The 13805-nt window shown below is 44.4% G+C and overlaps 2 protein-coding genes across 2 annotated transcripts; one reads left to right on the plus strand and one right to left on the minus strand.

Moving 5' to 3' along the window:
* Positions 1-2027: 2027 nt before the first annotated feature.
* On the minus strand, positions 2028-9507 carry hrob (homologous recombination factor with OB-fold). Its single transcript, XM_062408971.1, has 10 exons — positions 9348-9507; positions 9146-9196; positions 7918-8907; positions 7573-7656; positions 6339-6473; positions 5207-5315; positions 3487-3572; positions 3223-3345; positions 2867-3092; positions 2028-2446 (listed from the first exon to the last, which is right to left on the minus strand). The coding sequence occupies exons 1-10, from the start codon at positions 9348-9350 to the stop codon at positions 2391-2393; spliced, it is 1863 nt and encodes a 620-aa protein (XP_062264955.1). The 5' UTR covers positions 9351-9507; the 3' UTR covers positions 2028-2390.
* Positions 9508-10522: 1015 nt separating this feature from the next.
* Positions 10523-13730, plus strand: asb16 (ankyrin repeat and SOCS box containing 16). Its single transcript, XM_062409062.1, has 6 exons — positions 10523-11246; positions 11318-11585; positions 11881-12289; positions 12386-12469; positions 13205-13315; positions 13396-13730. The coding sequence occupies exons 1-6, from the start codon at positions 10910-10912 to the stop codon at positions 13579-13581; spliced, it is 1395 nt and encodes a 464-aa protein (XP_062265046.1). The 5' UTR covers positions 10523-10909; the 3' UTR covers positions 13582-13730.
* The last annotated feature ends 75 nt before the right edge of the window (positions 13731-13805 follow it).

The raw sequence follows: 13805 nt of genomic DNA on the forward strand, positions 1-13805 counted from the left end.
TTAACTCGGTGTGGATGTCACTTTGCCCTCATAAACTGATGAACTTGACTAATGAGGTCCACTAGGACCAGAACTGCCAGGCAGGCTGTGAAATGCTACCCCCTGCTGGTGTGCAGCGAAACTTAGATGTTCTGTCTGCAGCAGAGGATTACTTACCATTCTGAATTCATTCACTTTAACCCTCATCACAGACAGCATGGACAGTTATGAGCGATTCATTAAATGCTCCCCCACCTTCTTGGATCATTTAATTTGGAGAATGATCAGACGCTTGAAGACAGGACAGTATCCAGTGTTTCTCAAGAATATGGCAACAATCAAATATTTCTTTCATTTATGTAACAAGAGCCATACATATTGTTATTTGGTGCGTGGGCTGCCAAAAAGATCATTTAGATGTTTAATAGGACAGAGGAAAAAAACTTGTTTCTTTAAATGAGGCTCTGATCTTTTCAGACTTCACATCTTTCCTGTCATTTACTTGTTAAAGTCTCCTTAAGATCCATAAACAGTATCCAATTCATACAAATGATAGATGAATTACTACCTTGTAGTTTAGCTGATAACATATGCAACCTGCCATGAGGGATTTCCAGTCTATGTATCACCATGGTGACCCCTGAGGTTTCAACGTGGGATGCTTTGTGCTCTTTAGTTTATGGACAGTGACATATGTATTTTGTGGTTTGGTGCAGAAGACTGGATTTGAACTTAGTCAGTAGCGTTGAGGTCAAAGTGTTGATGTTGCACTTAACTAGTGAACACACTTAAATCTGTTCACCTCCTATTCTGTGGATGTAAACACCCTCAAACCTAAACGCTTGTTCAAATGACAATAATCGGATATGTTTTCAATAACTTGTGGTAATATCAAGCTAGAAAAAGGCAATTTTCTTTGTAGAACGGAAATGAGTTTGTTGTGCTTGAAAAATTACATTTCAAAAACACCTAACATTAACATCTCTCTTCCAGAAACAGTGTCCTGGTTATTAGTGTGGATTATTCACAGAAACCTGGAAGCTATTTTTGGAAAGACATGTTGCTGCGACTTGTTTTTATGTGTTTTGCCAGTGATTTTAAGTCAGCTAGGCGGGGTGAGTTTGATATCTGGGTGAATCGTCCCTTTAATGCCATTCAAATCCATATCAAATTCAAAAGGCTTGAATCCCTTAAAAAACATACAACTCAATTTTTGAAGCAGGAAGAAAGGGACAGTGTTACCATCTCTGCTCCGTTCATAGCATATGGATGTAAATGTCCCCATATTTCAGCACTTCACCCTCAGTCATTGTCTATGATCAATTGTGTAGATGTTCTGAGCCAAGGCAGCACAAAACGTGTCACTGTACAAAAGCTTAAAGACTGTGCTGTAAACTTATTTCAGTCCCACAGCTAAGGCGAGAAAGCCAGACGTATTTGGGATAACTACAAACGCACCCGGTTTCATCATCCCCCTTCCCTCCCTCTCCCTCTCTTCTGAACACAAGCCAGGAAATTTCTGCTGCAGCATCAGAGATGACATGACAAAGGACTCAGGATTAACCTGAATCTGTTACAGTGTTTGAGGCATGCAGGGGGCAGTGCAGGAGTCTGGATCCGGGGCTAACATCCTGTTGGGAGCCTCCGTAAGAGCCTGTTAGTCACAGAGCGACTCCACCCCGATTCAGGCAAGGATCAACGCTTCGTGGTCAAACAGATCCCACGGGACTCCAGACTTCCTCGCGGGAATCCCTGTCCGACAACCTCGGATACACCTCTTAATGCACGGCAACAAGCCGGGTCACAGTTTATCCACTCCACTCCGAGGCTCAGATAAATAGACACAGCCGAAAAAGAGGAGGGCACGGACGAAAACCAAAATGTAGCAGAGAAAATCATGTCGCTCTTTGCTTTCAATTTGTATTATTGAAAAATCTATGTTGTGCATATGTGTGTTTCATTTCAAGGTCAACGACGATGGACAAGAATGAAGGAAAAGTGAGAGGATTTTTTTCTTGGACACGCACGCACACACACACGATCTCTAATTATAATTACAGTCTTTATGAGAATGTGAGAAGTGGAGCTGAACTCAAACTGGGTGGATTTCTGGAGCTTTGTGATTAATTAACACACGTGTTGGCTTCGAGTGACTGCTTCTTATAACACATCAATCATCACTGATGCAGAACAATGAGATTGTGACAACAAATTAACTGAGGACGATACTCTGTTGTTTTGTTTTTTTAACTCGGTGCTGAACACGGTAGTACACTCTGTCTCTGGCTCTTCAGCCGTCAGGCATCTCTGATTCTCAAGAAGCGATGTCAGGAAAAGAAAAGGTTCACAATCTGTCTGTCCTGAAAGAGCTCGAGTCGGTGGAGACAGTCATTTGCTGATGTAAAGTTACATCAGAGGCTGTAGGTGTCCTCAGGCAACTCTCCCAGGAGCTCGTCCAAGTCATCATCTGCACAACAGACGGAGAACAAGTAAGCGAATGAAAAATGTGTTATCATCACATTTTACTAGCTGAATAATAATTATATCCGGCAAAGAGTTGTTATTTAGCAGGATTATGCAAAAACTCCTCTACCTATCTCATAATTCCCTGCTTGTGATGAGGCTGATATTCAAACTTGTCTAATTTGGTGCAATTTCGAATCAAATTCTGGATCTGGTCAATTTTAATGTGGTTCCATAACTCTACTGTGACATTCTAGTTGATGAATAAAAATGAAAACACTGGTAGGTTGCAGATGTAGTGAAATCACTGTCCTAAGAGTCAAAAACATTAAATACTCACACTGAATCAGTTTTATTTGGAAATCAGAATTAGTCTCTTTCCTTCTCTAACCAGTATTATTACAGAAAAAATGAGACTCCCCACCTGCATCCCAGTCTGGGTTCTGTGGTGCTGGATTCCCAGCAGGCTGTTGGGGGCCTCCACTGGAGCAGAGTCTGCCGTCTGTTGGGGCTTGAGGGTCTTTGCCTCCCTCTGTGCATCTTCCACCCTCTTGTCCCTCGTCTTCTTCCTCGTCAAACACCAGATGCATCTGAGACACTGGCTCCCGGCGGATGGTGGGAGGCTGAGCGGTTGACTGCAACACTGGCTCCTTGATAGAGAGAGGAAAAAAAGTGTTTTGGCAGGTTGACGGCGCCTGTCTGAACGAACAGATTTAATATTTGGAGGAATACAACTGTCCGATTCCTTTTTTCCGGCTGAGAGTACACACACACACTCACCAGGACGAGTTGGGGGAGCTGAGTGGAGGACAGACTGACTCCATCAGAGGTGTAGATCCTCAGCAGGTTGTTCTGTGTCACGTTCAGGTAATGGTTCCGATGGGACGGGGAAAACACACCAACCTGTACAAAGACAAAGGATTCGGTGAAGCTGTATCAAACCAGATCTGTAACCACTGTGCATTTTGCTGAAGCTAAAATTAAACCGCAGTTATGATCATGACTGAAATAAAAGTTCTAACAATCTGTGGTGGTGAGATTTACTTGTTTGAGCAGCAGCACGGCTCCGACCTTCAGCTCCTCCGCTCTTTCCTCCAGAAGACGCCGGTGCACAGTTCCCTGAATCTCCCCTTCATTTTTTATATCAACAGGAACAAAAATAAGAAGATGCAACATGAAAAGGTGAAAAACTCATCAATCGACTCACCAAGTTTGTTGTTTGCCAATTGTCTTTAACAGACCCCGTGTGCTGCGTCACTTCTTCTGCAACAATGAAGTTCAAAAGGAACACCGTGTTGTGTGTTAAACTGCAGGAGAACGTCTCTCCTGTCTGCAGCCTGTGAGTAAATGTGTCTCTGCTCGTCTCTGTCGCTCCTCACACGCAAACTGACATTTATGTATTAATCGATGGTGTCGGGTCATGAATCCGAATCATTCTTGTCACTTTAACCATGATGTCCTGGCTGTGTGCGTCTCATGTTCTGTGACAGGGGAACTGCGTAGGAACACATGTGTGTTTCTGGGAAATACATGTCTCATAAAATCCAGAGCGAATCAAACAAGCAAGAAGGCTCTGATGATTCCAGTGTTCACTACACACTCTGCACCAATCATCCGTACATCAAATATTATACTTAATTTGTCAGGTAACCAGAAACAAAATCAGACTCAGATTAATGCTAATGTTGCTCCATGTTTGTTAAATATCTAAATAAGCAGCTATTTTCCACATCAACTATAACAATTGAATAATATGCAGTGTTTCCTGTTAATTACATAAACTGCTGCTTCTTGTCACTGTTTCATGATGAATATAACATTTTAACACTGCTCTGTGTCTTTGATAACCGTTATTTGTGGCAGTGCCATGATAACATCGTCCACCTCATGTGGATTTTCTATGGTTTTACTATTTCAAATGGATAAAACGTAATTTCATTGCAGACTTGTGCACAGTGGAATGAGCCTCCCGGCCTAATCCTAATCAATAACATATAAGTAAGATCAGCATGAAAAAATTCAACTTTGCAAATATGTAGAAATGACTTGTATCTGCAGACAAGGTGTATGTGGAGGAGATATTTGCCTTAGTAAAAAAAAAGGGGGGACTTCTTGAATAAAATCAAATTGTCACAGAACCTTAAAGATGTTCAATTTAAAATTTAACGACCCAGAGAAAGCAGGTTTTTTTTGTCTGTTCATTCTTGATTTCGAATGACTTACATGATTAATCTGTCAATTTCACGTTACTCCACTAACCTGCTAATCTTTTCAGCGCTGGTGTTAATCTCCGCAGCTTCAGCAGGCGAAAGCTGCAAACCTCCGACTGGTGGGAGGCACATTACTGACAGAACGGTCCCTCGTGGTGTCAGGAGCACTTAATACCCACCCACTGCTGATGCCAATCTACTGCAATTGAATCACTAATAAGCACTTAAGTCTGGTGTCGAGTACAACATCCACACTGGAGTGTTGATAATCTGTACACCTCGTGTGGCTGCTTTCTGGGCGCCATGGCAACCGTGGCAAAGCTAAGGCGCCGATCGGACAGAAAGGCTGAAGCATCAGGAGCTAAGCAGGAGGAAACGCTTATCCTCCATTTCTTGATCCCTTTTATTCAAAATCACTTAACAGTTCTAAACAGTTGTTTTTTTCAAGATCTTTAATAACCTCATCTCACATGTATCATCAATGAGGCTTTAATTCTTCTCTAACAAATCTATGTGTCTGTGTGTGCTTGTGTGTGTGTGTCCATGTACAGTACCTGTGGGGTCCTTGAACACGGCCTTGGCGTCGGTGTTCGTGTGGACGATGCTCTTCAGAAGCACGGCCATGTTAGGCACTTTGTTTTTTGCCAGCTGCTTCAGCGCAGCCTATATTAAAGAAATAAAATAAAAAACACACATAACCCTTTGTTGACTGCATTTCAGAGCATTTCACATACATCTCTGTACCGTATCTGTGTTTGTTTACAGATATGAAACCTTTTGTGTGACATTAAAAACAATGCAGATGCAATGTTTACATTTTATGCACAAACGGTTTTATCTATTTGGTTAGACTTGTTTTCTTTTTACTTATTGTTATTTATAGTAGATTTCAAGGTTAAACTATAAAGTAATTTGATAACATCTTAGGAAATATTGCCTATTCATATAGCATATACATATAGATAATTTTTACACCACAATATTCTACTTATAAAACTTGATTCATAAAAACTAAAACTGTCCATCTCTATGAATAAACCGCCCTACTACATTAATCATTGTATCCCTCACAAATTTTGGTTCCCATCATCAGAACAAATGTCCGAGTTTGTGTTTGTAGATTTCCTGCTGTCAACAAATAAACAGCAATGATGTGTATTTGCTGTCGGGATCCTTCCCTCCCTCTGCTGCACTGTTCAGTCAACAGGAGCAGGGAAGGGTCCATTTCAAACAGGGATTTTTGGAACTTCAATTTGAGTGTAAACAGCTTAGCCTGACTGAGCTGAGCCAGCACTAAGAGTGACACAGCGTCAAGCCGACACGTGGAAGCCCTCTCACGCCGTCTGCCACTCAAACACACTGATAAATTATTCCAGAGAGGCCGACACGCAGAAGGTGCACAATAACAGCACAGTCTCCATTAGAGTGATAGATGGGGGATTTTAACGGTTTATAATTACAAAACACCTCCAGTACAGGGAGTCATTTGTCCTGATTATGGCAGCTGACTTCCAGTAGGGAAACACAGTCTGTTCGGATGGCGGAGAAATGATTGAATAAACTGCTGGACCTAAATATCAGCACCAAGTTTCAGTGCTCGAGTAGACCTGTCTGGGGAAAACTGTTTTCAGGCGTTGGTTTGTGTAATTGAGCGACAGAGACGAGTGTGAGAGCGACTGGGATCACCTTCCGAAGCACCATGACCACACTGTAGGTCTGCAGGAAGCACGACGGGTTCCGCTCATCCAATCCCATCTCTGCCTTCATCGCTGCCCAGGCCCCGCCACTGAACTCGTCCTCCTCCGTTTGGGAGCTGGAAACCTTTAAATCAAATCCGAAAGTGGAATCATCACCCAAACAAAGCGGACACCAACGTGATTCGTGACTTATAGACATTTTTTAGAGATTTCTGTCGGCCAGCCCCCTCTTAAAAACTCCAGCGCAGTGAGTAAAGAATCTGTTTCCTGTTTACACCTTCACACACAAATGCCCAGTCTATATGAATGGTCATGTGAACTGCGTTTCCGATGTGTAAATATGGACATAGATTATGACTGAAGTGGAACTATAAAAGCTTGTGTGATCCAGGATCTTTTTAACATATCATTGAGGATAAAGCCTTATTTCACATCTGAAGCAGGACCTCGTCTCCATTTGGTTTTGAAGGTGGAACAGGCTGATAAAGAAAACAAGACTTTGATGGAAAATTGGCCTCAATACATGTTGTTATGAAATAGAAGAAACAAATCCAGAGAGGATTCTAAAAGCATTTGTTGAGTAGCCCTTAACAGTCATTGAACAATCAAAGCCTCAATTATTATGTGCTGCTCCTCTGTTCTGCACTGAAAAAAGACGGAAGTGTACCAGTTCTTCAGGAGTGGTAATTTCTTGTCTCTTTTAGTTCTATGAGTGCAAATCACTTAAGTTGTATTCTACGCTCCTTTGTCCTTTTCATGGAACATATCCCAGCATGCAACTCCTCTGATTGGAGATAAATATAGGGGTTTTACAGAAGCATTGTGTTCTCTGACTTCTGTCACAAGTTTATCAATTTGTGAAATAACTGATTAGTATTGATCCTTTCAATTATTTCTTTATGAAAAAAATACATTTAAAAATGTTCCTTTTTTATATAATAATAAAATGATAATTTGGGTTTTGGACAGTTGATCAAAACACAGACACTAGAGGATGTTGGAATGAGCTTTGGGAGACTCTGCCACTTTACTTTACTTGACATTTAATGAACTAAACAATCAATTAATAAGAAAAATAATCAACAGACGGTTGCTAATGAAAACCATGGTCAGTCAGAGGCTCACAGCTGCAGCTGTCATCAGAGATTTGGTTGATACTTAATAAAAAGGCAAAACAAGCTTTCATGGTTTTTATTTTGTGTGTGTTTCAGTGGTTTTATTACCTGGTTTGGTGACCGTGCCACAGCACCGTGAGCAGGGGTGTGAGGGACAGAAACCACTACATCGTCCAGGCTCTGCCCTTGTGTCTGAGAGCGAGAGACATAGCAGATTATCATACTGTGGAAAAACCAACACATAATGGATAGATTTCTCCATCAGTTATTGCATTAGTGTCTACAGAGCAGCGGCATTTAATTCTGACCACAGCACATCATCAGGGGAGCTTTTATGGGATTTAACTGTCCCTGGGGGCAACATTAACAAACTGAAACCTGGAAGATACAAACAGATGTGAGGAAATACAGCTGGATGGCAGAGGAAGAGCACCACGGCCGGATGGTACTCACCTGTTGTGGCAGGAATCCAGCGGGCCCGGGGAACCGCCGGGTCCTCGTCCTGTGAGGCTCCGAGTGAGGCCTTTTTGAAGGAAGCCTGTTGGAAGCGGATACAAGCTGGACCAGCCGGTTGGTGAGGAGCGGCGTGCGAAGGGGATGAGGGCTGAGCATGCTGGAGTTCATAGAGGAGGAGGGGGCTGGGGAGACTGTCTCGAAGAAGCCACGGGCCTGAGGGGAGGCTCCTGGAGTTGACCATAGCCTCTGCGGCGGCTGGGCTCGGATTAGTGTCCTGGAAATGGGGCTCGGTGCAGGAGAAGTGGCAGTGAGGCCGGAAAAAAACCCCGGACTGTGCGGAGGCAGGAAAGCAGGGCGGGGAAGCGGAGATCGCATGTGAGTAGACGAGAGGATCTGGGAGGGCGGGTTGTGATTAGACGAGCTACATGGTTGGCGTGCGGTGTTGACCTCCCTGAGCGTCCGATCGGGCAGCGTCTGTAACCCTCCACAGGTCAGGGCTCGAAGCGTCTTGGCTGAAGATGCCGGCTCGGCTCTGGCCACAGATGGAGAGGGGGCGGGAGGTTGGGGCGGCTGACCCATCTGGCCGTCACACTCGTCCAGGTCTGCCAGGTCAACATCCCAATCATCGAAATCATCCTGGGCCGCACAGGGCTTCGGCTGTTGTGCCAAAAGTGTGTTGTTCTGTGTGGGAGGACGGAGGGAGTGAAGCTGTGAGGACGAGGAGGAAGAAGAGGTGGAGAGCTCTCTCAAACCCACAACAACAGTTTGTCCAGCAGCAGCAGCATTAGTGTGCGTGCTGCTGCTGCTGCTGCTTGAGGCGGTGCCATTAAACGGGGCAGTTGATCTCTGAGCACTTCGCTGGAGGTGCTTCCCCTCCGGCTCTGTGTGAGCAGCAGTGGGGGCCCGCAGAGAGCAGGAGGACACGACAGCTGCCACATCGGAGGCTCCGGACGCCGAGCGGACAGACCAGTCCGTCCCGGGCAGGTCCTGGGAAACACAGATGGACGATCATCAGGGTACAGACAGCTGACAGTTCACCAGCAGCTGAAATCAAGCGTGTGTGTTCCTGTGCCATTTAAAGCGTAGACCCTACAGGGTGAGGACATGTTGACCTGTCCTCACTTTAGGGGTTAGGGTTAGATTTAGGTTAGGTTAAGGGTAAGGGAGCTATGAGAGGGTGTGTGTGTGTGTGTCTGTGTTTGTTTGTGTCTCTGCAGGGAATCACCTCATCATCGAAGTCCTCCCCGATGCTGAACAGGCCGTTGAGTTTACAGGTCTGTGACACAGGAATGAAACAACACACACATGTTACATGAAACACTGAGCAGTGTGATAAACTGCATTTAAACGTGTTATACACTCAAACTAGCGTCTTATTAGCATGGGCTGCGTTAGCCTCGTTAGCTGAAGGGTGTTTGCTCACTCACCATCGCAGGCACGCGGACAGAAGCCGTGCGTGATGGTTCAGGTGCAGGGAGAAGCTCGATGCCATTAAACACACGTGTTTATAAACAGAGAGGAGACGCGACAAGATCACGGGCTGCGTGTGAAGTTACTTTTCCTCGGTAACGCGCCGCAGCGTTCAAACCCGACGTGATGACGTAGACAGTGTTTACAAAAAGAGGGTTGAAGCCAATCGGGAGGGTTCACTCCTCAGGATATCCGTCACCGCGTTCCGTGGCGAGATGATTTGTCTTGAGCTTTGGTGACTTGTAGTAAAAACAACACAAAAAGAAGCTTTTCAGACAAATAAACCACAGAGGTACAATGGGAATGAAACACATGAATAAAATACGGGATACAAGAGGGAAAGTAATAGTAGTATTAGATTTAATGAAACGCAGAAGCGAAAAGGAAAGTCTTCCTGCAGCATAAACATTGTACCAGGTATATTCCTCTTTGTTTGGTAGTTTTCCTCTGGTTTAATGTAAACTAGAGCAATAAATCAAAATAAATATCGCTTTATAATTGTCACAGCAATCATATACCAAAAGTCCAGCCTATATTGATTAAAAGTGTACACATTGTGCAAGCATGGTGAGAAGGTTTGACACTTAACTGTCTTTACACTTAAAAATCACACACTAAATTATTATATATATTATATGACATTTATCGTGACAGGAAAAATGATATAACATTACATTATATTTTATATTTTTATAATTTTTGACCATGTAGACCTTATATAGGACATATAGACCATTTATGCCTCAATTTAAACAATAGTCAAGATTCTTTATTTCAATGTCAAGAGATCTAATTCATTATTAAATAAATTAATCATCAATCAATGTAAACGCAAACATGGCCCAAATAATTTAATACTCAGACAAATTTTTCCATTAACATCTACAAGTACGTTAAGCATCTTAGTTAATCTGTAAGTAATGTTACAGGTGAATGATTACATTTAAGCAAACCGAATATTAGAATATTCTACAAAACAATTTGAAAGTTGTGAATGAATTAGGATGTTGTCTATCTTGACCTTTCTTTCGTCTTGGATTTATCTGCGTTGGCTTTTAACATGCTGGATCAATGCTGCCATCTAGTGTTCAAAGTGGAATGGTCGAGTGTCAGCTTGCATTCCGATCTATTATTAACTTGCTGAAGTTGTGTTTGAGCAACAAGCTTGTGACTGGGCTCACAGGGAACAGGTCGTTTCACGTGGTGCTTTTATTGTCGTGGTTCTAACTTGAAAGGAAACGCAGCTGAACACAGGAATGGGAGTTTTCACTTGACTTCTGATTGGACCCCAGTGACTCATTGCATTTCCAGTGGAGGGTGAGGAAATGTGTAAGCTGCCATTTATGTAAACAGTACTGCTCAGGGGTATGTGAGGAAACACCCTTTCGCTTTAGAGGATTTCTGTATGAAGTTTCAGCTTAAAGACTATTTACACTAAAGATATTCTCTTTCAAAACCAGTTTAGTTTTTTTATAGCTGCGAAAATAGTCATCTCTCTTGCACTGACCACTAAGGTGTCATGTCAGGGAACACATTTCCCTTCACGTCCACGTCCCTGCGCTCTCTGAGACTGGAGCAGGAGTTTCAGGACTGGGAGAATGCTCGACGAGCGTTGGCCCAGAGGAGGGCCCTGACCCGGGCCCCGCTGCCCCGAGCTCCAAGGCCTCCTCCCAGGCAGCAGCGGCTCCAGGAGGTCCGGGCCCCTCCGTCCCAGGTCCACTGTAGGGACACGACCATCCACAACACCTTCATGTTTGGAGACATGAAGGGGGTGTATGCGGTGCTGAAGGACCCAGGGATGGTCAACGCTCTGATGGAGACGGTGCAGGAGGAGATGGTTTGGACTCCAGAGATGGGTGAGACTTCTTTGTTCTCATCCTCCCTTAGTGTTTTGACTATGTGACATGTCCTCTGTGCTGTCCGTCAGGCATGTGGACGCTGAGCTCCAGGGTGAAGCAGACCTCAGCGTTACGTCTGGCTGCCAGCAGAGGACACGCAGGCTGTGTGGAGGAGCTGCTGTTTCGTGGGGCCGAGGTGAACGACGCCCCCGGGGGCCACAGCGCCCTCCACGACGCCTGCATAGGCGGCCACGCTGTCTGCGTCGGGCTGCTGCTGTCCCATGGAGCGGACCCTGAGGTTTTGACTGCAGACGGCAGCGCTCCTCTTCACCTCTGCAACTCTGCAGAGTCTCTCCAGTGAGTGAAAGAGCAAACTGATCGTTTTATAGAACATTAAAAACACCATGCTGCTCTCTGTTGGGCCCACATTGTCTTCAGGGTTCGCTGAGGTTGAGTCCTTATCACTTTTAAGAGTAAGGTCAATTGCCTGACAAGAATATAAGAAGAATCCACTTTTCCTAAAAGGTTTAAGAATATCACTTCATGAACCACTTCATTTTCTGAACAAACATTTGTGAGAAAAGATGTTTTTGGTATTGTAGAGGTTGATGCTCGTGCACAGTGTGATCATAACCTGTGCACTTTGTCTCAGCTGTGCCGAGTTGCTGTTGGATGGAGGTGCAGATGTTGACGTGAGGTTGAGGGAGTCAAGGCTCACACCTCTGCACGTGGCGGCTCGGCGAGGCCTGGAGCAGCACGTGGAGCTCTTCCTGAGCCACAGGGCGGACGTGCTGGTCACGAACAGAGAGGGGGAGACCCCTCTGAACGCTGCTTGCTCCGGAGCCGAGAGGCCGTCCGAGTCCGGCCGCTACCTCCGAGTGATTCAAATGCTGCTGGACGCAGGAGCTGACCCCAGAACTTCGGGCAGGAAGCAGCACACACCCCTGCACAACGCCTGCTCCAACTGCTGCTCCAGGATCGTAAGCGTCCTCCTGCAGCACGGAGCCAAGGCTAACGTCGAAAACTGTGCAGGATTCACACCGATGGACTGTCTGCTGCAGGTAGCAGAGGAGGGAGTGAAGTCAAATTTGGTATTTTGAAAGATGGCCATATATTTAGCTCAGGCAAAATCAGCACTCTGTTTCTTGTTCCTTAAGGTGGTGGAAGATTACTTGGACCAGCAGCCAGAAGAAGTAGCACGATCCCTTCTCAACCACGGAGCCAAGACCGTTTCACCAAAGGTTCCAATCATCATTCACACTGAGAGAATTTCATGACTCGTGCATGTGAATGAAGTGTTAGCTAATACAGGGGTGATAGAAAAGGTGAGAGGGAGAAAGGAATTGTGGGGAAAAAGGATCAATTTGTAATGCTCTTATGATGAAGGCAATTGTAAAAATAGTTTAAATATCAAAGAAACAAAAATTGCTTTTTACATGTGATACTGTAAAATGTCCTTTTAGACAAGTTAGATAAGGATAAACCCATGAAACCATCCCTCTCCTCTGTTTTAATGTAGTTTTAAATTCCATTCAGCAGAACTTTTTCTTTAAAATGTTCAGAGTTTGTAGGATTTAGGTGAAAGGGATTCATTTTCAGTAATTGAATATGACATAATCCTAGTGATATTATCAATCATGTCTTTCCTCTAAATTATAAAAAGAAAATTTACCCTAGAATAGGACCTTTATATATAAATACTTTATATTTACATCGGGAGCACGTCCTCTCTACGGAGGCCCCCCTGTTGTTTACAGGAGCCCAAAGTTTACAAACTAAACTCCTTTTGAGTTTTTATGACAACTGAAGGCTACCACAGGTTCTCCTTCATGTTTGGAAGGGGATGGTAAGGTGAGGGGTGTTCAGCTGAAACATGCAACTTCACCACTAGGTGTCACTAAATCCTACTGAACCTTTAAAGTAGCTGAATATCCTGTCATGGAGACATTTTCTTACCTGCTCTGTCCTCCCTGCAGAAGCTGAAGCAGTGCTTCCTCTCTCCTGCCACCCTGGAGGTGATGCTGAACTCGTACACGTCCGTCCCTCCCTGTGAATGGATTGACTCCGTGTCTGCTGACATAAAGGAGGTGAGTCCAAGCACTTCTCCTCTTCCTCTTCATCACCCAGCTCTCGATCATATCTCTGTTTTTCTCCCTCTCTGCCTCAGGACCACCGGCCTTTCTTCGAGCTGGTGCGTCAGCGGAGCGGCCAGCCTCGCTCTCTGCAGCACCTGTGTCGGTGTGCTCTACGCCTGCACCTCGGGGCCCGGTGTCTCTCTGCAGTCAGTAAACTGGACGTTCCCAGCTCTGTGAGGGATTATGTGCTGCTGTGTAACGACGGGACGCTCCACTGACTTTGTGTTGAATGATCTAAACAGGATGGTGCTTTTTGGGAGTGTTTTTAATGTTACTTTTGTTTGGACAGTGTATACTTTGAAAAAGTATATTCATTTTATGTGTAATGTCTGAATGACAATACAAGGAACTTGGACATCTCATGAGATATCATTGTTTTACGTTTTCTTTATTTTCTTCAGGATACAGGGTTTATCTAACAGGTGTTTTAACCTTAATTTGT

Source organism: Platichthys flesus, chromosome 16 (genome assembly GCF_949316205.1).
Source record: "Platichthys flesus chromosome 16, fPlaFle2.1, whole genome shotgun sequence".
Classification (NCBI taxonomy): domain Eukaryota; kingdom Metazoa; phylum Chordata; class Actinopteri; order Pleuronectiformes; family Pleuronectidae; genus Platichthys; species Platichthys flesus.